General features: G+C 31.1%; 1 protein-coding gene across 3 annotated transcripts in view; it reads right to left on the bottom strand.

Moving 5' to 3' along the window:
* Window positions 1-211: 211 nt before the first annotated feature.
* LOC149958304 (uncharacterized) overlaps window positions 212-27,067 on the bottom strand; it is a 65,205-nt gene continuing 38,349 nt past the window's right edge. For 2 of the 3 annotated variants that reach the window (XM_090164922.1, XM_090164920.1), the window contains exon 2: window positions 212-1,753. In XM_090164922.1, coding sequence (XP_090021048.1) covers window positions 1,110-1,742 — 633 coding nt within the window. In that variant the 5' untranslated portion in view covers window positions 1,743-1,753 and the 3' untranslated portion in view covers window positions 212-1,109. Of the gene's footprint in view, window positions 1,754-4,658; window positions 4,710-27,067 lie in introns of those variants that run through there. The other variant, XM_090164923.1, reaches the window with a different exon arrangement.

Raw genomic sequence — 27,067 nt, 5'->3', positions numbered from 1 at the left:
AAATAGATAGATCGGTTTGTTGCACTTTATTTTATCGTTGAAGAACGCTAACGTGTCCAAAACCTTATCTAAAATCCAAATATCCTGAATTGTTAATATATTCAAAATATCTAATGTTGATTGCAATACCAGAATTTGTAACGAAAGTCTTTTATGTCTATAAAATTAAAATAATTAGATCAATTAGTCAATGATCTTCTTTAATAATATATTATTTTGCAAACCTTACAAGAAATTCCCGCTCGATAAAATTTACACGTTAAAATGAAATTGAAATGAAATTATTATACAATGATCTATACTTGGTCATTTTCAAAGGTTTAGAAAAATATAAAGCTTGATTTAGATAATGAGGATTATATACAATGTAAAAGAATTTTAACGCTTCTAGTTATGTTGGCAAAGCTAAATTTTTAAAAACAAATTATGTACAAAAAATATAAAATTCCATTGAGTTAGTCTAGATGGCGCGCAAAATCAAAATTTAAAATTGACATACTGATGCTGTCAGAATATATTGTCCAGTTTAAAAAAATGGGGAGTTCTTGGCGTATGTTCCGTGTAAAGCAGGGTACCCGACGATTAAATGGTGGTTTAAACGCTACTACGGTAGAAATAATAATAGTCTAACGTAAAACCAAGCAAACAAACCCTGACCACTTATTGACTATTTTTGTAGATAGTGTTGTCCAAAACACTCATTTTGTCGTCACCTATTCTGCTTTACATAGGGGCAAACAAAGCATTTTAGCGCCGACCACCGGACTAAGTTGGCAAAATTTATTAAAAAATTATTTATCCCAATACCTAGTGGTTGCCATATTGGTGTGGCAAAAAAAAAAATAATATAATTAAACCTATAAAAATTTAATAAAAAATTAACCATTGTTTTACTGGAGTTATTTGAATGCTAATGAGTAATGATACCCTTATGTTTTACCAATATTTAGACACAGGGGCGGGGGTCAGTTTGGAACGGGTCCACTGTCATGGAGGCGCCAAAAACTGAAGAATTTAAATTTCTATTCAAAATTAAGTCTTTTTCAGCACGCCATTGTTTAAACATCTTTCAACAGTTACTAGTGTCCAATTTCGCAGGTTGTTCAAGTTTAAAACATAAACGGATTGAAACTAACCCCGTACGGTTTCGCGTTGGACATGAACTGCAACGGCAAATTGATGATGTTAGACGACGGCATGGACATGATTTGATTCTGCAAGACGGAAATACCCATAGGTTTCGCGTTGGACATGAACTGCAACGGCAACCGGATAATGTTGGACATCGCCGGATACTTGTGCACGTTGCTAACACTGTTGACCGCGTGGTTCATAAAACTGTGGGCGTTGTGCACCGTTAGACCCGTTGGTTTCGCGTTGGACACGAATTGCAACGGCAGCTTGAAGATGTTGGAAGAGGCGGGTTTGTAGGCGGAGGCGCCGTTGAGGATGCCTTGGACGATGCCCGTCGGTTTCGCGTTCGAAAGTAGTTTCAGCGGCAGTTTGTAGATGGGGCTATTGTAGCTCGGTAGTTTGCTACTAGTTGATAGTAGTTTTTTGACGTAGAAAATGGGGGATGACTTCATAGTCCGGGTCATAGTATCACTTATATCCGCTAGGGTGCGCAAGTGCGTGAGGAACGACACGGTAGTGGTGGCTTTGGATGATGTAGCGGGCTGGCTGTGAAGAAAGGCCAGAGTGACTAGAAGCAACGTGATTGGTCCGCTGTTGACACGTGCCATGACGTTCCTGGCTGAGGAAACAAATTGGAAGGATTAGTGGGAGTTAATTATGCAGATTTTAAAATATTAATCAAACATATTTTCAAAGCATTTATTAGGAATAGACATCAATTATAGTGTTTTACCTCTTTTAAATTTTAGTTTTAAAACTTTGTATATCATTATCATAATTCAATTTTATATTATTATTCGCGACCGAAAACTATCGCTACGCCCCCTTTGGTTAGCCATTTAAACCTAGATAGGTAGCGGATAACGCAGACGCTATTAGTTTTTCCTCATCGTTATTCGTAAATTAGACTTTATAAATATTGATACTTGCACTTTCATATAGTTTTTGCATCGTTTGCTTATATTTCGCTAACAAAGTTTATTTAAGAAAAACGTTCTTATGACTTTTTAATTTGTCTGTAGCAGACGCTAGATCATAGGCGCTACCTCGGAGAAGCTAGCGCCGTTACGACACCTAGATCGTTTAGGTCGCGAATAGAAAAGATTTATATGAAAGGTGAATTTTTCAATTATTACAAATAAGTTTGAAATCTTTAATTACTGGAAGCTAGTTTGAATTTGAAGACAAAAAAAAATTGATTTACTTGATTTATCCGTATATAAATAAAATAAAAATGTTTATGGCAAATGTGCCCAAATGGGTGATTGCTCGACAAACTGGTTATCTTTTAAATTGAACAATTGGTTTATGGTACCTTACTTTTGCTATGAGCATAAATAATAAAAGATTCCCCAACCATGGACCAAGAATCTAAGGGGACTCACCGTTCCCGATATTTCGACCAGCCCGAAGGCTTACTGACGTACGCCAGCCGTTTTGAAGCGCCACAAGAATTCAACCAGGGCCAGATCCTGGGCCCATATTCAGATAAGGAGTCTGGGCCCCCTTTTCACGCGCTGCATTTACTCTTATCCCTGGAACTAGGCTGTGCGTGAATTTCTCTGATTCAGCGTAGAAGTCTGAGCTCTACGGTTATATTACCATAGAGAAGGAAGGGGAGAGGAGAGATGGTGAAGGCGCATTTCAATGTATTTCCCCTTTTCACGAAGCGGCTCTTCGCGTCATATGGCTACCATGGTTACCGACGGAATCTTGTACAATAACGCGCATCGTTGTGCGCAACTACGACATAGTCAAGAGAGAGCTTTCTCTGTTCGTTTGCGTTTTTTGGCAAAGGCTTACCAAAGTTCGGTAGAATCGGTAAAAATTTAATATAGTAAAGTAAGTTATAATTTTATATGGCATAATTTACATTTCTTGACTAGTATATCTAGTGTTGCTATTGCAATTTTTATAGCAGCACTTTGTGTGGTAAACCATTTTAATTAAAAACTCACTACCTATAAACACGTCACTGCACGTGGCAGAACCACAGCTGTCACTTTCACCTTGGATTAACAATAGTAGTGCCTACCTGGATATATGACTTGGAAAAATCCTGACAAGTAAATGACTTTTGCGACAGCAGCGCCGCTTTGGCGAAGTTAACGGATAATTTCCGAAATTCCCGTAACACGAAGCCTTTTACAAGGCAGAGCCCGTAACAAACACTTAGGAAAGCTAGAGTGATATATCCAGGTAGGCACTACTATTGTTAATCCAAGCTTTCACTGGGTGGGGTGCATTTGGCCGACTCCGCATTTGGCCGACTCCTCATTTGACCGACTTTTCATTTGGCCGACTGCTCATATGTCCGAATGCCTATTTGGCCGACAGCTCATTTGGTCGACTTTTCGGTCGGCCAAATGAGCAGACCATATGGCCGACTACTCATTTGACCGACTGCTCATTTGGCCGACTGCTCATTTGAACGACTGCTCATTTCACTGACTCTTATACTATAGCCTATCCTTATCTATGTCTTTAGTGTTAGGTTGACTTATAGAACGGGCAATGTATTCTAAGTATTGGCGCCTGACGGCGCCGCGCACTCACTTCGCTCAAGCGCTGGGGGGCCGGACCGGCGCCCCCCCAGCCCCGTTCTTTATAACCAAGCTGGGCCTTCTAAAACGCGACCTAGAGGACAGTACCTAGCCAAACGCACCTAGTATCGTCTAAATGACTTATGAGCAGTCGGCGAAATGAGTAGTCGGCCAAATGAGTAGTCGGCCAAACGAGCAGTCGGCCAAACGAGCAGTCGGCTAAATGAGTAGTCGGAAAAATGAGCAGTCGGCGAAATGAGTAGTCGGCCAAATGAGTAGTCGGCCAAACGAGCAGTCGGCCAAACGAGTAGTCGGCTAAATGAGTAGTCGGAAAAATGAGCAGTAAGTCTAATGCACTGTCCATTTGGTCGACTGCCCATTTGGCCGAATTCTCAGTCGGCCAAATGGACAGTCGGACAAATGTTCAGTCGGTCAAATGAGCAGTCCATTTGGCCGACTTTCCATATGACCGACTTCTCAGTCGGACAAATGTGCAGTCGGCCAAATGGACAGTCGGCGTAACGTGTATTTTGTGGTCGGCCAAATGAGAAGTCGGCCAAACGAAACTCTCCCAGTTTACGTCGCCCCCTTTCTAAATATCTCTCCTCTTCCTTCTTTCTCTATGATATTACTAAATAAAAGCTCTTAACAATCGTCGACTAAATATGCGATAATTATGCAACATTGCGATTTAAGGCTGCGTCCGTAATTTTAAAACAAACTTTTCTACATAGAAATTTTTCCAGTATAAATTACGATGGATTTTATAGATTTATGCCTTCGAATATAGTAATTACGGTCACTGGAGGGCCCCTTCCAAAGATGGGCCCCTAGGCCACGGCCTAGGTTGACCTAGGCGGAAATACGGCACTGTGTTCAACTATCACTACTATGTGGCTTAGTCGGGGCTAAAGTGACAGTGCGTGCGAGAAAGGTACTTAATAACATTTTATTCTTTACTTAAGTTTTTCTTGTGTTTACTTTGTAATTAACTTTTGATGTTCTTTGATTGTATTGCAAACGAGACTCTGTATCTGGATCCTAAAGAATTTCAAACAGATAAATCAATATAATAAATAGGCTTAGTTTATAAAATTTAGTTTAGAAACGAAATGGATTCCAGTTAATTTGATTAAAAAACCTCAGCCATATGCGGCTTACTAGTTATTTTTACTTAATACAATGGTTTATTACCATTACTTAAACTTTTAAAAACCGATTTAAAAAATTACGGTTCGTCCACTTCGCAACCCCCCAAATTTAGTGGAGATTCACGTTGAGGAGACGAAAGTTATAATACAGGAAAAGCTGTCTTGGGAAATCTTTAATTTGTCTATGCTATAGCGGGAAAACGAACAATATAGTTTAAATATGGCAATACTGTTTCTACACACTGAAACTGGCTCACTTTTGCACAGCCAAACGTTTTCCCTAGATAATAGGCGCTTCAATAAAACCTATTCAAGAAAATCGCCAAAAAGTAATATTTCCGAGAACCAGGACCTGCAAGTTACTGTTTATACAGCGCTTGTTGATATAATGGAAACTTGTGTTTCCTTTTAACACATGTGGTAGCTTTTTTTTCACATTAAAGCTTGTAAAACACGCTGTTCTGTTTACAAGTGAAAAGTTTCCATTATTTTAAAAAGCACCATATAGGCAGTAATTTGCAGGTCCTGACTCTCGGAAATATTACTTCTTGGCGATTTCCTTGAAGACATTTTAATTAAGCGCCTATTGGTGTTTATTTTGAAGTATAATCTAAGAAAATAATTATGTTCAACGTACTAGTGTGACACTTGACAGTTTCCAATCTTCCACGTATTTAATTTTTACTGAGAGCCTTTTGTAGATTGACCACACATTTTTCGTGTAATACGCTTTGTCGGTTTCAAACGAAAATGACACGCAGTGCCTCTCGTGGTGAGATCACGCGTAACTTGGTTAAAAGTTTTTACCCGCCCCCATGGAAATTAATGTAAAGTTGGTGATAATTAAACGTTAATTAACCTACCAAATGGTATATGAAATATTCCACTGACAATTTTTCCCGTTAATATGAACTTAAATGTAATATAAAATCGTCTTGAAAAATCGTTTATCTCTTTACGTTCAAAAATAATATTTTTAACGCGTCATGTAGATAATCGAACATCTGCTCGTTTAGGTAAAGTTTGCGTTGTCAACGCGCGTATTAGAAAGCAAAATGAGATTTTAGAAAGTAGGTTGTAATTCGGAACGATATTAATACTTTTCGCGAATTTTGTCATCAGTTAATTATAAATATGACTTGAAATAAGTTTCCAGGTTTATTTAAAAGCTAGTTTCATAACTTTTCATCCATTGGTTCGTTCACAATGTATCTTTAAAGTAAACGAAAATTTGAAGGCGGTGACTCTTGCCCAGCCTTAAGCCTCGGTTTAATCTACCGCGTATTTTGAAACTCAAAAACCCGAGTACTATCTTTAAATGATGGCGAACGCTAATTGTAATACGAAACAAATAACTTAGAACGTATTTCGTTATTTGTTTCTTATTACAAGGAGCGTTTGGGTTTTTCCGTTTAAAAATACGCGGCAGAATAAACTGAGGCTTAGTACTGGGCAAGATTCACTGCCTTTCATTTGCTTTCTAATACGCGGGTTGACCACGCAAACTTTACCTAGACGAGCAGATGTTCGATTATCTACATGACGCGGGAAAAATAATATTTTTGAATGTTATAAAGCGATAAACGATTTTTCAAGACGATTTTATATTACATTTAAGTTCATATTAACGTGGAATATTTCTGATATCATTTGGTAGGTTAATTAACGTTTAATTATCGCCAACTTTACATTAATTTCAATGGGGGCGGGGAAAAACTTTTAACCAAGTTACGCGCGAGCTCGCCACGAGAGGCGCTGCACGTCAATCGCTCGCTCCCTATAATTCAAACAAAGTCCTTAGGCCTAACACATCATGGCGAGCGCGTGCATGAAGAAAATAGAAGGCGCAGGACTTGTGATAATTCAATATTTAGTGGCGAATTTTTCACGCTATTATGGCGCTTACTTATTTGGGTATGACGTCAAATCTAAAACACTTAACGCAGACCTATCAGTAATTATTTAAACTACCTACTAACATATTTATAGACTTATGCTAAGACTAAATATAGTACGTAACCATACCATCAAACCGTTAATTTTCTCCCGAGTTCTAATTTCATCCGTTAGGGTGCGACTAAAGCAGGGCGTTAAAGCCACTGCCAAACATTGCTCTCGACCTTCAAAATGTTTATCTACAAAATATGCTAAACTTTTACTTAAAAAAATTACCACTAGAAAAACATGGTTATGTCGGCTTCTAAAATGGTGATCCTGACCTGAAAATGGTTGTATTTTAAATTAGACAGATGGGCACCCCTGTTCTAAAGGTATACCAAAAGGCCAAAATTGGTATAATTTCACCTTTCGTCGCCAAAATGTCTGCAGGGTGGTTGCTTCCAATTACCCCCAGTGCTTCACGCATCTCGAGACACCAAGGCCTATCATTTCTCAATTCACACTGTATTTTTCGCTTCCATGCGGGAGAACAAATTTATAGTTAGGACTTTCCGCCATTGCCTTTGTACGTATATCTGTGTCTTCTAAACGTAGTATTATTTATTTTCGATCAAATTAACGAAATTGCGGGCTTGGATGGACGCAGAAATTGAGAAAAAGGCCCAAAAGTGTTCAATAATTATCTAGCTGAGTTTGACCAGGGAAATTAGACTTTTGAAAAAGTAAAGGAGTGGAAAAGTGGTGGCTGCCAGATTTATGTCGACATTTAATTTAATTTTTTACCGATCACTACCTGTGAGCAAGAATAAAAAGAAGTGAGCTTTGAAAGGACATCGCACTTCTTCTATGGGATTTGGCTTTCGACAGATTTTTCTGAAATTGAAATATGTTGTTAAGCTTGATCAAAGGAGCAAAATTGTTCTTTGCCATTTTTGCCTAGCTCCTATAGTTTGTCCAGTATCAGCGGTCAAAAGTGGACAAAACTTAGTATAGTCTATTTGTTAAAAGATGTCACGACCCAAGTTTTGTAGAGAAATGGTCACGACCGATCGGTTAGCGTTCTACCTTCGCTAGTCCGGGCTCACTATCAATAGAATTTTCTAGCTTCCCAAAACAGAGCGTCGGATTTGGTTACTTTCTGATCGCGCGATGAACGGAACTCAGTAAATAAATAATTAAATATTGAGTTTTAAATGTCGTTTGACCGTGACTTTAGACGATTGTGTGACTAAAATCGATAAATAAGTGTTTAATATTTTGTGGTGTGACTGTTTCTTTCCTATCAGCGAGTGTTGAATGGGGGATTCAACGAAACGGTTAATCATATATATTCTGATTTCTTAAGAATTTATTTTATGTTATGTTTTCTTTATTATTGCTCATAAAATATTGAACAATAAATCATTCCACGTACGAAAATTCATCGAATAATAATTTGCGAGAAAAGAAATAATGAAGTAGAGGTGTAAAAATCTTGACAAAACAATTTATTTATAGTGAGCCCGGACTAGCGACGCGCGAACGTAGAACGCTAACCGATGAGCGCTGACTCCTTTTAGCAAATTGACTATACTAAGTTTTGTCCACTTTTGACCGCTGATACTGGACAAACTATAGGAGCTAGGGAAAATTGGCAATAGACAATTTTGCTCCTTTGATCAAGTTTAACAACATATTTCAATTTGAAAGAAATCTGTCCAAAGCCAAATCCCATAGAAGAAGTGCGATGTCCTTTATTCGAAATAGGAATCTTCTTTAAGAATGTTTACATTAGACTGACTCATTACTTAATTTTTAAGGTTGGTTTAACATTGTGTTTAGTATATTTCATTTATATGTATAACCCCAAAATATGGCAATAAACATTCATTCATTAGTTAGAAACGTCTCGGAAACGTCATGCCAACTTCTCATTGTTGACAACTTGACAACACGTGAGAGAATGGTACTTGAAACAATTAAGTGACCTCTCGCCAACACGGAAAAAGTTGCAGCCCTCACAGCCGACAATTTTATACGAATACCAAATAGTTTGATAAATTGGGTTCAAATTTAACAAAATCAAATAGTCAAAATTTATAAATAGAATACTCAGATTTTTCAAATTCATTATTTGGTATTCTCGAATATTAATAACAAAAGTTCTATTCATCGGTGCGAATAGTAAACCTGAAATTAAGCCAAATGATTTGGTCGAATCGAATAAAACCAATAACATGTTTTCCCAAATCATTTGCGAACATTACAACAAACGAGGCTGCCATATGTCGACTCTTATTCCATTGTTACCAATCCAAAACCAACATACGACGCAACAAACGAGGCTGCCATACTTTATGTCGACTCGTATTCCCTTAATTTTTAACGATGGATAACCAATTGCAGACGACGCAACAAACGAGACTGCCATACTTTATGTCGACTAGAATTACCTTTTTACAGATGCAAAACAAATTGCAAACGCTTATAAGAAATTTTAACTTATTTATAGGACGCATTTTTGGAAAATAAGGAAAATGTAGGATAATTTCTGTGTCAATTACATTAAAATATAGGTTTCAAATATCTATGAAGTTAAAACACAAGGCTTTTTAAATGGAGTTTAGCTTAATAATTGGTCAAGCAAGCGAGGATTTTTAATAGGGTCGAAAAACATTTGGCTTGAATCTGTTACATCACAACTGACGTTATTTAGAAAAATATAGGGAAGCACTTTAATTATATTAATAAGTTTAAGGAAGACATTGAAAATATAGTTTGTTATTTTTAAATATAGTAAGTGTGGTCACCCTGCATAACCTCACTCGGGTGTTGACCATTTTGGTCACCTGGCTGGGAGCTGAACACATATAGGCTCTCTTTCGGTGGATTTCGAAAACTAGATACATGTAGGTAGCTTATTAGTCAACATTATTAGCTTGTAAGAGAGTTATAATGGATGAAATAATCGCAATTAAGGATTAAAACTTGCATTTTACGCTGTTTTGCGTTTATTCCATAGTAACACAGAGAAATTACAACTCCCAGATTTAGCAATTTTTCATTAATCTGACAATAGCAGACACCAGAACATATGAGTGGTACCGCAGCGCCATCTAGAATCGCTTCGCTCGCAAATGGAAATAACAAAGAATTACAAATCCATACATTTGATTTTCACACTGAATACATATTGCTTTATAAATATATTTTAAAGTGTGAGTTTTAAATGATAAAAATGTACTTTTCAAAAAATAATTTTTAATATTTATTTGTGCAAATTTTATAACCTATTCTTTTCTAATTGATTTTTTGGATGTATACGTATCGTAAATTAAAATGAAGTTTAATCTAAATAATATTTAATTACCAATAGTTACTTGGGTTATTTTGAATAGGCATTGCTACCAGGACCTATAATAATTCTATTGGCATTATTTTTTGCTTTACAACCACATTGGAGTTATTAGAGTCAAAAAGTAAGGTCTGCATTTTTAGGGTCCCCAATTTTATTTTGCCCAGGGCCCCCAATAGTGTTAATCCGGCCCAGATTTCTACAGCAATTAAGTAGTATAAATTTTAATAAATCCATTGAAGCTCAAAGCATAAGTAACATAATAGAAATAAGTTTGGCAAAAAGCAAAAATTTCCACTAAATATATTCGGCAATCAAGATATAGTTCTGTGCAGAGCCACCTAGTGTACAAATACGCCTAAGAACGATAATATACTACTATCTTCGGTTGCGAGTTCAAGTCCATAAGTAAATTGGCATTTTAACAATAGGAAGAGTCATACTTATATTATGATCAAAGATATTTAAAGCACGATTTAAATATCTGATTTAAATATAATTGTTTAAAGCCATCGAACTTCGGCTCTATTGCTTAATTAATTGAAAATAATTAGAAACCGAAAAATAATTAGGCAATAAAAAATCCTATCAAATTTAATTCTAGACACAATATTATCTGTCGGTTAACCAATAATTATCTACTTTTCCTTTATAATGGATTTAAGTTTTAAAAATAAATTTCTCACAAAGATAAGGTAAAAAAAGAATGATATTAAATTTCCTTATTTCGTAATTTGGTATTCGAGGCACGTTTTTAGCAGGGCCTCCAGTGAACAGTTGAAAAAATTCCCCATTAGTTCGAGGAATGTACAAATCCCCTCGCAATAAAATTCCTTCATTTAGGGGACAGTAGCAGGATTGAAATTTTAAACGGTGGTAATTGTCAAAGAATATAATTTATTTAAAATGCACTAAGGGTCATAAAGTCGGTGATTACTGATTACTTTTAAACGACGTTTCGAGGTAACAAGATATTTGTAGAAACGTGTTTAACAAAACTTTTTGTGACCAGTTTCAAATTGAAGATTTATTTTAATTCGGTCGAGGAAAAATATTCGTTTTTATCAAAATTTATTGAATCACTTTTTATATTAAATGGAATTAATTTTAATATAATTGACCAGGCGTGGTCAAATAGAAGTTTCAATTAAACATCTTAAATTAAATCGCCAAGTAATATTTCCGTGAGGCAGTGCTTGTTAAAATAATGAAAACTTTTCACCTGTATGGTATACAACAAGCATTCCCTTTCAACGAGGTAGCTTTTTAGAGGTCGGCGTTTGGATAACAATTAACCGTTTGTTTGGATAATATCCATCAACAAAAATTATCCAAAAAATAATCAGTTATTTTTAGTTTTTTTCCATATTAAATCGTTTTTGTCCATGGATAATATCCATGGATAAACGGTTAACCGCAATTTTTATGATTAATTGAAATTTTGCCAGTTAATTTATCTGCTCCGCCGATCTCTAGCTTTTTTGACATATTAAGGCTTAGAAAAAACACGACGTTCTGTTTACAGGTGAAACGTTTCCATTATTTCAACAAGCACTATGTAAACAGTAACTTGCAGGCTCTGGGAAATATTGCTTCTTGGTGATTATCTTTAAGGATGTTTTATTTAAGCACGGCTTTCCTAAAGAAATATTTTTAACTAAAACCATTACTTGGTTTTGTTTTTTATTTTAATTCATTTTGTTGATTTTTAAAAATTAATTGTATTTTAGATAAAATTTAAATCTGGTTTCAAATCTCTTAAAACCAAGATAAAATTTAAATCTGGTTTCAAATCTCTTAAAACTAAGGTAGAATTTAAATCTTGTTTTAAATTTCTTAAAACTAAGATAAAATTTAAATCATGATTTAAATATGTTAAAACTAAGGTAAAATATAAAAAATTGTTTTAAATCTCTTAAAACTAACTAAACTAATAAAGGACAGTGTGTCAGAATTTATAGCCCGGTGACCATACCACCGGAGGCCTATCATCATAGTGCCCTACGCCAGCGTCCACCTAGCCCGGAAAGGTGACAAATCCAGCATGGGTAGTAGAACCCTACTACTGATGGTCGCACCTTTGACGCAAGCCACTCAACCCAGCAGAAGGTGCAGCAATGGGCGGACCAATTCCCACTTCGCACACAGCAGTGGGATTAAGAGTGGATGCTGTAGCAACTCCAGCTGACACCCTACTTACGTAAGTAAGAGTCAAACCCTTTGGAGAGAGCTCCTAAAGGGGAACGACAGCAGTCCAAGTAACCCGGCACAGCCGGCATCGGAGATCCCGGCGTTGTTCCAAAAGGCCGGGAAACAGGACCGCCGTGCCCTCATATGGAGGCTCGCTGCCCCACAGCAGGCTACCCAATCCGCCGAGGCGGCCAGTTTGCACGGACCCTCTCTGTTAGCCTAAGCCGAAGCTCAGTATCCAGCCCAAACCCGAAGTCGGAGGTGGATATAGGACCATTTGATCGAAGCTAACATATCCCAGTGCACCACCGCCCTTATGGGTTACAAGAGCCGGACCCCGACTCCCCGGTAAAGCCACCAGTTATTGCACACTCCGACCCATTTAGGGCCACTAATAAAGGACAGTTCTTGTACATAATTAAGAGATTAAAATAATTAAAAGCAACTATTGTACAATTAAAAGGTTTTATTACAAAAACACAGCTACGGCCGTTTCGACGCCAACACCAGCATCGTCGTCAGGTAATATATTAGCCTGACGACGACGCTGGTGTTGGCGTCGAAACGGCCGTAGCTGTGTTTTTGTAATAAAACCTTTTAATTGTACAATAGTGGCTTTTAATTATATTAATCTCTTAAAACTAAGATAAAATATAAATATTGTTTTAAATCTCTTAAAACTAAGGTAAAATATAAATAGTTTTATATCTCTTAAAACTAAGGTAAAATATAAATAGTTTTAAATCTCTTAAAACTAAGGTAAAATATAAATAGTTTTAAATCTCTTAAAACTAAAGTAAAATATAAATATTGTTTAGTTAGGTAAAATTTAAATATCTTAAAACGGAAGTAGAATTTAAATTACTTTAAATAATTCCAAAAAACATTAACTATGTATATATAAAATGCATATATAAATATATAAAAATTTAAATATGTAAAAATATAAAAATAAAAATAAAAATATAAAAATTTGAATATATAAATATATAAAAATAAAAATAAAAATATAAAAATATAAAAATTTTAATATATAAATATATAAAAATATAAAAATTTAAATATATAAAAATATAAAAATTTCAATATATAATAATATAAAAATTTCAATATATAAAAATATTTAAATACATAAAAATAACAAACATACCGAGACTACTTTGACTACACAGTAAAAACTATTTGTTTTCTAAAATATAATAAAAATTAAGAGTAGTAATTCTAGTACATAATGACTAGTTTCGCCATATGCTCAGAGGCATCATCAGGTAAATATACAATTATTAAAATTTGATAATACAAAAATTTAAAAATATAAAAATACATTCGAAATAATGAACCTATTAACACACTGCAACACATTCATTTAGGGGAAGTGTCTTCTCAGAAAGCGTAGCACCAGTATGTCATTGTACAAAAAATCTCTTTTTATTAACTGCTAAGTATTCCTCCAAAGTCACGACCAAGATCAAAGTCAAACTCGTAAACAGCCGACTTGGAAGCTCAACGTAAGGCAGTTTGCGAGCGCAGACAGCGCTTTATGAGATGGCGGAAACTAGCGGGTGAGCGTGAACGCCAACTAGGCTTGTAATGTGTCTTTAATGTAGTGTGAAATATGTCTGCCAGCGTGTCATTAGGGACTCGCCCCTCCCACCCAGGAGATCGCTTTTTTTCGCCCGCAACAATTGAATTTTATTGTCGAGAGGGGCTTACCTTTTTATTACTTTTGAAGTTTAGAAAGTTTTCAGATCAAAATAAAGTTTATAATTTTTTTTCGTGGAATTTGCGAGCTTATTTTTTTCCCTTGTCGGGTTTGCTAACCTTAATAGGATTTTTAGACTTTAATTTTAGCCAGTCTTTAAGTCAGAGTTGGCTTATTTAAATCAATTTGATTTAAATCAAAACCAAGATTAAATCAAGTTATTTAAAAAATCATTGATTTAAATTACATAATGTAATTCAATGGAGGAATAAAAAATTGTCAAAAATAGGTTCTTAAGAATTTAGAATGTGCAGAAAATCTAAGCAAACTAAAATATGAAATAGAAATTTAATTTAATTAGGATTTCATTAAATTAAAGATTAACTAACTAATAAAAGTAAAATATTCGTTAATTATACAGGAAAAGAGCTATTAGTTGTATAAAAATCATTAAATTCAATTAAATAAAAAAACGATTTATTTGATTTTTATTAAAAAAATAACCAAAAACGTGTCAGCCCTGCAATAAATAATAAAAATTATGATTAAAGCCTCATTAACTTTATTTTTACTATAGGCCCAGGTATTTATTAATTAAATATGTTCTATACAAAAATATACCATGATTTACAATTTTTACCAATGAAAAAAAAATAAAACAATTTATCTTTAAGTTAATACAAATATTTTTATATTCGAAAAAAAAATGAAATATTTTGTTTTCTATGGTAACTTAAAATTAAAATAATTTTAAATCGACATTTTTATAATTTTAAATTTAGGCTAAAATAAAAAAAAATTGATTAATTTTGATGATTTTTTTAAAATTGGAGCACAGATATCGTTGATTGTAGACCATTGGACCGAAATCCCATTCGTCCGAATGTACCATTCAACCGAATTCCATTCGACCGAAAACCGCGTTTTGCGCGGTTTTCATTCAATATACCGTTAGTGATACATATTTATATATCGTAGGCTACGTGACGATAGTATATCTAATTTGGACTAAACTATGTCTTAAATATTTATTATTTCGTACCGACGTGTATTTTTAGACCGTTTTCCCTTGAATTTTGATATTTTCCGGGTTTAATTTTGGAAAATAACCTTGATAAGACCCGACGTGAAATAGTTGCCTACCATATCTAACCCAACCTGAACTAATCTAATCCAACCTAACCCAACCTGAACTAACCTAACATAACCTAACCCAACCTGAACTAACCTAATCCAACCTAACCCAACCTGAACTAACCTAATCCAACCTAACCCAACCTGAACTAACCTACCCGAAGTGAAAACGAACCAGATTTAAATTTCCCATTCAACTGAATCCCGCCATGTTGGGTAATAAACGAAAATACTTTTCGGTTCAATGGGATTCGGTCAAACAGGATTCGGTCCAATAGTATACAACCATATCGGTACCTGATTTAAAAAAACAAAGTAACTCTAATTTTATCGTAATTCTAATTCGAACATTTCCTAAAGTATTTTGGGTTGATCCCTATCGTAACATATCTAATTTCGTTAAGAAAAACAACAGATATCAAGAAAATTCGTTATTCTACATTTTCTTTAATATTTAAATATTTAAAAATTATAAAATCGTTTTTTTCGAGGGGCAGGTCACTTCCTTGATTAACGACGCACCCCTCAAAAGATTAAATCCGATTTAATCGTGATTATTAATTCAATTTAATCACGATTAAGTTGATTAAATCAGGTTTAATCATGATTAAGTTGTTTAAATCACGTTTAATCATGACTAGAATGTTTAAATCACGTTTAATCATGATTAGAATGTTTAAATCTGATTTAATCATGATTAGAATGTTTAAATCTGATTTAATCATGATTAGAATGTTTAAATCTGATTTAATCATGATTAGAATGTTTAAATCTGATTTAATCATGATTAGAATGTTTAAATCTGATTTAATCATGATTAGAATGTTTAAATCTGATTTAATCATGATTAGAATGTTTAAAACTGATTTAATCATGATTAGAATGTTTAAATCTGATTTAATCATGATTAAATGATTAAATTGATTTAATCCTGATTCAAAATTATATCGTGATTAGTATGATTAAATCGTATTTTAGTTTTGATTTTAATGATAAATTATCGATTCGGCCGATTATATTGATTAAATCGTGATTAAGATGATTAAATCTAATTAAAATGATTAAATCTAATTAAAAAGATTAGATCATGATTAGATTGATTAGATATCGTTTAAATGATTAAATCCTGATTAAGAAGATTAGATCATGATTAGAATGATTAAATCTCGTTTAAATCGTGATTAGATTTTCTAATCTTGATTAGATTTTTTAAAATTTGATTACCTTGATTTAATCACGATTACCCTGATTTAATTATTTGACTATGATTAAGACGCACCCAAAATGGAAGTGACCTGCCCCTTGTTTTTTTAAACATGATAATTCAGTTACGATTTCTTTAACTACCAAGTCAAAAAAAAATTCAAACTATAGAAACGGAATTTTAAATAAAGATAAGAAAAAAATCTAGCTCAATCGGCATTATCAATTATAAATAGCTTAAGCTATAATTAAATATCGATTTAAAAAAACTGACCGAGCTTCTGATAGGAGCTTTAAAAGATTTTCCCGTAAAATATCCAATCAGCAAAGATTTGAGATACGGGTTTAAAATTAGAAGTAAATGATAACGGAGCCAATATTTTTAATTCTTCGATAAACAACCTTCGAAGAGTTGTAATTTACATCCTCATTGTTTGGTACGAAATAAAATTTATTTTACTAACATTTAGTTTGTTTTGCGTTAGTTATTTGTTTTGATGTGATCGTAAGTAAACACGGCAATGCTCGATTGTGATTAGATTTAAGTGACCAGAATGCTTTTAATGATTAACTGTTTATAAATGGCAAAAGTGGGGCATTCATTTTTCGGAAGATTTTAAATAATCAGTCAACGGTACATTTAAATTTAAAATTGATACGAACCAATTTAAAGCGTCACGTAAATCAGTTAATTTTTTTTAGAATTTCTAGATACCCTATTTTATCATATCAAAAGTAACCTTCAATTTTTTTACTCTTAATAAATTTATATTTATTAAATAAGTTCTAATTAATTAAATAAATAAATACCAATACACTTAATAAATTCTAATTCACTTAATAAATTCTAATTCACTTAATAAATTCTAATTCACTTAATAAATTCTAATTCACTTAATAAATTCAAATTAATTAAATAAATTCAAATTAATAAAATAAATTCAAATTGATTAAATAAATTCAAATTAATTAAATAAATTCAAATTAATTAAATAAATTCAAATTCACTTAATAAATTCAAATTCACTTAATAAATTCAAATTCACTTAATAAATTCAAATTCACTTAATAAAATTCAAATTCACTTAATAAATTCAAATTCGCTTAATAAATTCTAATTCGCTTAATAAATTCAAATTCACTTAATAAATTCTAATTCTCTTAGTAAATTCTAATTCTCTTAATAAATTCAAATTATCTTAATAAATTCAAATTCACATAATAAATTCTAATTCACTTAATAAATTCTAATTCTCTTAGTAAATTCTAATTCTCTTAATAAATTCAAATTATCTTAATAAATTCAAATTATCTTAATAAATTCAAATTATCTTAATAAATTCAAATTCACTTAATAAATTTAATTCACTTAATTAATTCTAATTCTCTTAATAAATTCAAATTATCTTAATAAATTCAAATTCACTTAATAAATTCTAATTCACTTAATAAATTCAAATTAATTAAATAAATTCAAATTAATAAAATAAATTCAAATTGATTAAATAAATTCAAATTAATTAAATAAATTCAAATTAATTAAATAAATTCAAATTCACTTAATAAATTCAAATTCACTTAATAAATTCAAATTCACTTAATAAATTCAAATTCACTTAATAAATTCAAATTCACTTAATAAATTCAAATTCACTTAATAAATTCAAATTCACTTAATAAATTCAAATTCGCTTAATAAATTCTAATTCTCTTAATAAATTCAAATTCACTTAATAAATTCTAATTCACTTAATAAATTATAATTCTCTTAGTAAATTCTAATTCTCTTAATAAATTCAAATTATCTTAATAAATTCAAATTATCTTAATAAATTCAAATTCACTTAATAAATTTAATTCACTTAATTAATTCTAATTCTCTTAATAAATTCAAATTCACTTAATAAATTCTAATTCACTTAATAAATTCTAATTCTCTTAGTAAATTCTAATTCTCTTAATAAATTCAAATTATCTTAATAAATTCAAATTATCTTAATAAATTCAAATTATCTTAATAAATTCTAATTCACTTAATTAATTCTAATTCTCTTAATTAATTCAAATTCACTTAATAAATTCAAATTCACCTAATAAATTATAATTCTCTTAATAAATTCAAATTCACTTAATAAATTCTAATTCACTTAATAAATTCAAATTAACTTAATAAATTCAAATTCACTGAATAAATTCAAATTCACTTAATAAATTCTAATTCTCTTAATAAATTCAAATTCACTTAATAAATTCTAATTCTCTTAATAAATTCAAATTCACTTAATAAATTCTAATTCACTTAATAAATTCTAATTCACTTAATAAATTCTAATTCACTTAATAAATTCTAATTCACTTAATAAATTCTAATTCTCTTAGTAAATTCTAATTCTCTTAATAAATTCAAATTATCTTAATAAATTCAAATTATCTTAATAAATTCAAATTCACTTAATAAATTTAATTCACTTAATTCTAATTATCTTAATAAATTCAAATTCACTTAATAAATTCAAATTCACTTAATAAATTCAAATTCACTTAATAAATTCAAATTCACCTAATAAATTCAAATTATCTTAATAAATTCAAATTCACTTAATAAATTCAAATTCACTTAATAAATTCTAATTCACTTAATAAATTCTAATTCTCTTAATAAATTCTAATTCTCTTAATAAATTCAAATTCACTTAATAAATTCTAATTCACTTAATAAATTCAAATTCACTTAATAAATTCAAATTCACTTAATAAATTCAAATTATCTTAATAAATTCAAATTATCTTAATAAATTCAAATTCACTTAATAAATTCAAATTCACTTAATAAATTCAAATTCACTTAATAAATTCCAATTCACTTAATAAATTCTAATTCACTTAATAAATTCTAATTCACTTAATAAATTCTAATTCACTTAATAAATTCTAATTCACTTAATAAATTCTAATTCTCTTAGTAAATTCTAATTCTCTTAATAAATTCAAATTATCTTAATAAATTCAAATTATCTTAATAAATTCAAATTCACTTAATAAATTTAATTCACTTAATTCTAATTATCTTAATAAATTCAAATTCACTTAATAAATTCAAATTCACTTAATAAATTCAAATTCACTTAATAAATTCAAATTCACCTAATAAATTCAAATTATCTTAATAAATTCAAATTCACTTAATAAATTCAAATTCACTTAATAAATTCTAATTCACTTAATAAATTCTAATTCTCTTAATAAATTCTAATTCTCTTAATAAATTCAAATTCACTTAATAAATTCTAATTCACTTAATAAATTCAAATTATCTTAATAAATTCAAATTCACTTAATAAATTCAAATTATCTTAATAAATTCAAATTATCTTAATAAATTCAAATTCACTTAATAAATTCAAATTCACTTAATAAATTCAAATTCACTTAATAAATTCAAATTCACTTAATAAATTCAAATTCACTTAATAAATTCAAATTCACTTAATAAATTCAAATTCACTTAATAAATTCAAATTCACTTAATAAATTCAAATTCACTTAATAAATTCAAATTCATTCATTAATTTAATAACTATAAATTGATTCAACCATTATTTTAATAAATATTAGTTAATTTAATAGAAATAAGTTAATTCAATAATTAATGTTATAAATATAAGTTAATTCAATAATTAATGTTATAAATATAAGTTAATTCAATAATTAATGTTATAAATATAAGTTAATTCAATAATTAATGTTATAAATATAAGTTAATTCAATAATTAATGTTATAAATATAAGTTAATTCAATAATTAATGTTATAAATATAAGTTAATTCAATAATTAATGTTATAAATATAAGTTAATTCAATAATTAATGTTATAAATATAAGTTAATTCAATAATTAATGTTATAAATATAAGTTAATTCAATAATTAATGTTATAAATATAAGTTAATTCAATAATTAATGTTATAAATATAAGTTAATTCAATAATTAATGTTATAAATATAAGTTAATTCAATAATTAATGTTATAAATATAAGTTAATTCAATCATTAATGTTATAAATATAAGTTAATTCAATAATTAATGTTATAAATATAAGTTAATTCAATAATTAATGTTATAAATATAAGTTAATTCAATAATTAATGTTATAAATATAAGTTAATTCAATAATTAATGTTATAAATATAAGTTAATTCAATCATTAATGTTATAAATATAAGTTAATTCAATCATTAATGTTATAAATATAAGTTAATTCAATAATTAATGTTATAAATATAAGTTAATTCAATAATTAATGTTATAAATATAAGTTAATTCAATAATTAATGTTATAAATATAAGTTAATTCAATAATTAATGTTATAAATATAAGTTAATTCAATAATTAATGTTATAAATATAAGTTAATTCAATAATTAATGTTATAAATATAAGTTAATTCAATAATTAATGTTATAAATATAAGTTAATTCAATAATTAATGTTATAAATATAAGTTAATTCAATCATTAATTTAATAAATATACAAGTTAATTCAATCATTAATTTAAGTCATTTAATAAATATAAGTTAATTCAATCATTAATTTAAGTCATTTAATAGTTTTCAATTAATTTCATTTATTTAAGTTAACATTCAATGAAAAAGTTCGAAACTAAGCTTCGGCTGCAGCTACTGCTCGGATTTCAATTAATTTTTATCCATGATTAAAATAAGCTCGGCGATATTTAAATAATATTTATTTAAATAACCAATTGTTGAATAAAAATTGTAAAATGTTTAAATAATCGAAAGTGAATAAGCCTAATATTTAAATAAAACAAACAATTATTTAAATAAATGCCACTTTTATTCAAATAAATGCTTGGTTGCGTAAAAAATATAATTAAATAAGTTAAAATGATATTCTTTTTACCAACGTTTTTTAAATAAATCGGAAAATTTGTGGATAATGAATAAACAATTCCGAACACGCATGATATCCCATTTCAAACAATTAGGACAGCTCAATTTTTTTTTAAATTAAATGTTTTTTAATGAACATATTTTTTCTATAAATAGGCGTTCCAAAAACTGTTCATAGAAATCTCGGAACTACACAAACAAAACCCATTTTGTTTGTTCAATGAAAACTCCATTACCCGTAGAATTTTTCTTATTTTCTTCAACAACACCAGATTCTTCTCTTCGACAGTTGATTAACTCAACATTATAAATCTTCAACACTTATTTTGAAAAAATTAACCTCGATCGTTCCAGTTAAGCTGTTAAAATCGGCGGTAAAACAAGAAAGATTTATAAAGCTTGTCATCGAATTCGGATCAGCCGGTTTAACAGCCGTAAATCTCACGAAAAACTATTGTTAAGGAGAAATTTATGTTAAAATATAAATATAATTAAAATATCTTTCAATCAAAATCAGCCTGGGAAATACTCGACCCGTAACAAAAGCTTCAGAGTATTAAAAGTAAATAAATAAAATAATTGACCGTATAAGTACTGCGGGTACTATTTGGGTGGTCTGACTTTTTGGGACGAATATTTTTAAATATTTGTTTATATTCTAAAAACAAAATATTCAACTGGCGTTTCAAATTTAAATTAGAAATTTTACCATTCAATTTTACTGTATATTAAACTTCAGAGCAGAAAGACCGTAACTCAAACTTGACATTTCACTAAAAATTATTTAGTTACTTCAGAGCAGAAAGACCGTAACTCAAACTTGACATTTTACTATAAATTATGTAGTTACTTCAGAGCATAAAGAACGTAACTCAAACTTTTCATTTTACTCTATTATATATTACGTATTTATTATGTAGTTACTTCAGAGCAAAATGAACGTAACTCAAAATTGGTATTTTACTACATTATTTATTTATTATGTAGTTACTTGAGAGCGAAAACCTTGTCATTTGGGCACACTATATACTTTCTAAATACATAAAACTGGCGCATTCTCAGAGTAAAAAGATCGCAACATAAATTTAACATTTTACTATAGTATATATTACATATTGAATCTGTAGTTACCTCAGTCCATCCATTACAATTAAATAACAACAAATAAAAAGAAAACATTTCCTTAGAATAAGAAACTGGTTTTTGAATCAGATATGGAAGATATTTATGAATTACTACCAAATATTCTATTTAATAACGTATGCACGTCTCGGGAGATTTTAGCAAGGATTTCCACGACCAGATGGCGCCCAAAACCATAACACTTAAGATCTTACCTTATGATAAGGCGTTAAAATTCAGGGAAAATATTTTTCAAAAAATTTCTAAAATTGCCCGATCAGTAAATATAAACGGTGGGATTTTCAGGGTAGGTTAAAAGTGAAACGGAAAATTTATTAAAAAAAAATAAAAAAATATTGGTTCGTACAATCATACTTTTCGGGGGTGGGGCACGTGCCCCCTGTGCCACTCCTCCCTGGCTAACGCTTAAAGTTGTCTCAATCTATAAACACTATCCCTAAGCAGAAGTAAGTACGTTAAATAATTTGATTAAAGCGCTCGAAAAAATCTTGAATTCTTATAATCTTGACGTACCCTAATTCTCCCAAAAATATTAACGCCCAGATTACCAAGCTTCACTGTCAAGTAAATTAGAATGGCTTATACGAAATATACCGTCTTAACCTGAAAGCGGATATTAACCTCAGAATATAGCAAAATCCCAGACGTCAAAAATAAATGACGTAAAGTAAATAAATGATCAGTTATTTCAGATCCGGAACTGGAGCATCATTTTTGTCACTTCGTTTTTCAAGTTCATTGACGTGTATCAACGATTATTTTTAGAGCCACCTAGCGGCGAAATCCTCCTTCCACGACAAGGTCCCACAAGGACATTTTTTTTACCCGCGACAGGGAGCGAAATTGGTTTTGGAAATTCCCGAAGATTTCAATTTAGTTCCACTGACTCGCTTTTTTTAAAAGTGAAATTTTCCTGTTACCGTCTAAACGAATTTACGTCGACATTTATCAATGAAAAGGATTCATTTCAAGTAATTTGTAGTTCTGTACGCCTCGCGGATACCCACTCCCAGCTCGTTTTCGGCTTGTGATGAAGTACTTCATTATATTTGTGGTTGCTGTTTTGCATAATTTGGTACTCGTTTCTCTCCGGGCTTAAGCGAGAGTTGAATAACTAAACAGCGCGATAAATATTACCGAAAGCATATAACGTAAAGTTAAAACTCGGAGCCAATTATGTACCCACTGGTTAAAGGCGTTAATTATCCCCCGGGTTCTTTGGTTTCCCCTTCCATAAAAACTTATTGTGGTTAACGGTAGTAGTTAGTGTAGGGAGCTGTTGGCTCGCGTGACACGAAGGGCTTGCCACCACCCTCCTACGTATTTTAGGAGGCTACCAGAATTTATGACATTAATAGTCGTTAGATGACTTGGGCTTATGGTGGTGCTTAACTGATTATTATTATTATTATTATTATTATTATTATCTCCCCATATTACCAATATTATTCAGCTGATTTTTCAAAATACTTTTCGGAAGAAAAAATAAATGTTAAATCTCGAAAATATTGATTAGAATTAAACACATATCCTTACGAAAATTAATTTTTACTGTTACTATAATTTAAGTTACACTGTCAGTAAATATTAAACTGCCATCTGGCGGGAAATTTAGTGTCGTTGCCTCCAGTATGCCAAGTTTCATGTATCACTTTTACCTACTAGTTGGATAGATGCTTACCTCGTAAGATAAAGCTTATATACTTATGGCAATACTCTCGGAAATGGTTTTACGGTTTGCACTTCATTTTAATGAGAATTTTATTTCTCGAAAGTGTCTCAAATTAACAGAACCAAATGATAAGCGTGAGTGGAAATTATTGGATGCACACTTTCAGTGATCAATGTTGCGTGTAAAATGAAGTAAAATTTTACACAAACATTACCAGCATTGGAACTCTGTGGAAGAATTTGTACTGACGTGTTTCTTTGGATTGAAAACTAATTTCAAGGGCCACACCGGTGATTGAAAAATCTTGGTAAAAATCGATTAGCCTCTCCTCCTTCGTAATAATCATACCGTGAGCTTTTTACAGCCATATTTGCGAAGATAGCTCGGGAAACTAGGGCAATTCAAATGCCAGTGTTAAACGTTAAATCTAGATTATAAAAAAACTGCAAAGTAGTAGTTAGTTTTAGTCTAAGCCCAATTTTTTCACAATATTTTTAAGTTAAATTAGGCAAAAATAAAACTTTAAGCCTTGGTTATAATTTCACTAAAGTTTTCGGATCAATGAACTATTCACGTAAGTGAAATGCGCTGCATTAAACAATAAATATGACAAATTGAAAAGCAGTAGTGCAGTCGAGCGGTAGGCTCAGAAAGCTACAACCAACTTGTATATTTCAAACGGGACCCGAAATCTTAAAAAAAAAAAACGTAAAATTTTACAAAAAATTGAAAAATTATTTAAAATTTTGGTTTCAATTTATAATAAAAAATATTGCTTTTTATAAAAGTGAATGGAATTTTAAAAATAGTTTGTTAAAATAAAAAAAATTACCAATATAATATAGTCTATTAGCTGGTTTTTCATCGAAGCTTTTAGCGTGTAAAAATATGGCGTGAGCTAGAAATAGTTCAAAATACACGTTATCGCTACTAGCATTTTAGTTTTCATCCACGCTTGTGATTTGCGCTAGTTGCGTGCATCTGCGAAACTAGATCGGGATTCGCTTCTAGCTAGGAGCAACAAACACAGCAGCCCACACAAGGAGAACCAGACAAAGTTTATTGGTAATATTTACCAGTATTACCAGTAGCCCACAATGGAAACCACCGCGAAATTGACAAATAAACAAATAAAATAAAATGGAAAACAAGAAAAAAGAAATCGAAGGGATTTATAAGAGAGAAGCCAATTATTTGGAATCGTCATTTTGCAAGAGCATCGGCACCAGGGTTGGACATAAGGCACTAGTCACGGAATTTGACTACTGAAGTATATACTCTGATTAAGAAAAATTAACGAAATCTGGGGGCTCACTAGTCAATCTGACGGGTAAAGCAAAATGTGATTTGGGTACATTTGTTCGAATTTCATTCATCCGAACGGTGGTACAAATGTCCGAATGATCATTTGTCCGAATGCCGGAAAACAGGATCGTATGTCCGAAAACGTATTTCATTTGCCCGAAAAATGTATCACAACTTTTTTTGGTGATTTAGTCGTTCAATTTATGTTAACTTTACTGACGAATTTCATTTGTTCGAATAATCGTTTGTCCGTTTTTACGAACATTAGGAATTGGTTGGTTTTTTTTAAATATTGTTAATATAAGAAAATAGTAACATTAACGTGAACCTAACCTAACCTAACCTAAAATATCCACAACATTCAACGCAATTCCCACTTACTATATCGGCCTAAGGGAAAAAAAATTTAATTCTTGCACTAAAAAAAATCCGGACCAAAAAAAAAACAGCAATAAGAAATACTAATTTAGCGACATAATTCGGACGAATGAAACAAACAAGTTGTCCAATTCGAACAATTGAAACATTTGTTATTTCAGCGGTTCGGACGATTGAAATTCGAACAAATGTACCTACCCCCCAAATGTTGGCTGTCCTTCTTGTTTTAACACCCCCATTTTACCCCCACTAGTCAGCGACTACTAAAATAAATTAAGATAGGAGGCTCACTAGTCAGGCTGACTACTAAAAAAATATCCTTCTGTCCAGCCCTGATCGCGATCTTATTTGTTTGCAAACACGGTAAAATGTAGTGGTCGCTGTGAAAGCAACACGCTACAAATCCACGGCAGGAAATCCAGGAATCCATACCTCTACTTGGAGTGCTTATCCTGGCGTATCGCGTATGGTAAGATCACTCTGACGACTTTTGCCCCGCCTACGAGAGATAAAATCCCCTCTCACGTTGTTGTTTGTTATTAAAGCTAACATAGTGACGTCAAAAAAACCGTCAGCCACATCGAGACGAAAATCTGCCAAGATAAGCATTCCAAGTATAGGTATGGATTCCTGTCCACGGCTACGAAAACAGAAAGTGAGAGGATGGCGGCTTCAGCGCAAAAAATAAAAATATCTCAATCTTTTCGTTTATACGCTACAAGCTACCATGAAAACCCTGCTTTAATAATCAGGTGAATCCAGCGCTGGAATACGTGGAGTAAAATCTTGTAAGAATGTAGACGTAGCTTTATTTGGTAATTTCACATAGGAATACAGCCATACAAATATTCCAACCTCGCATAAGCCTCCTATTAATATATTTCCAACGTAATCGGAATAATCAAAGTACGCCGATAAATTCCAAAGCTGGCCTTAATCTCTCTATCAACCTGTGCTTTTCCCTGAGATACATTTGAGTCGAGAATGCCGAGTTGGCCACCGAATTTCCAAAGGGGGCAAAAAAACTAGAAAGTTTTTGACGCGTCTTCGATTTGAAATCCCATTTGGAGGAAAAACAGTACTTTAAATTTCTCTCCGTACGCGCCAATAAATCACGATGTACGATAAAACCAGATTATCTGACAAGAATGTTCAACTTCACTCTCAAATTGAATACAAATAGCGGGTATTTATTTATATTGCTTGAGAATGACTATTTTAGCAAGGCTAAAAATCGTTTTAACATAGTCCATTACTAATAAATTTTTTATAATTTAAATAGACAATTTCTTGATAATTCCGATAATTTTTAAGACTTTCATACTTCGGAACTCTCTACACAAAGTGTCTCAATTTGTATTTCTCTAC

Source organism: Leiobunum rupestre, chromosome 2, assembly GCF_980474605.1.
Source record: "Leiobunum rupestre chromosome 2, qqLeiRupe1.1.hap1, whole genome shotgun sequence".
NCBI classification, from domain to species: Eukaryota; Metazoa; Arthropoda; class Arachnida; order Opiliones; family Sclerosomatidae; genus Leiobunum; species Leiobunum rupestre.
The sequence above is the reverse complement of the archived record's forward strand: the minus strand, read 5'-3'. Positions and strand labels throughout refer to the sequence as shown.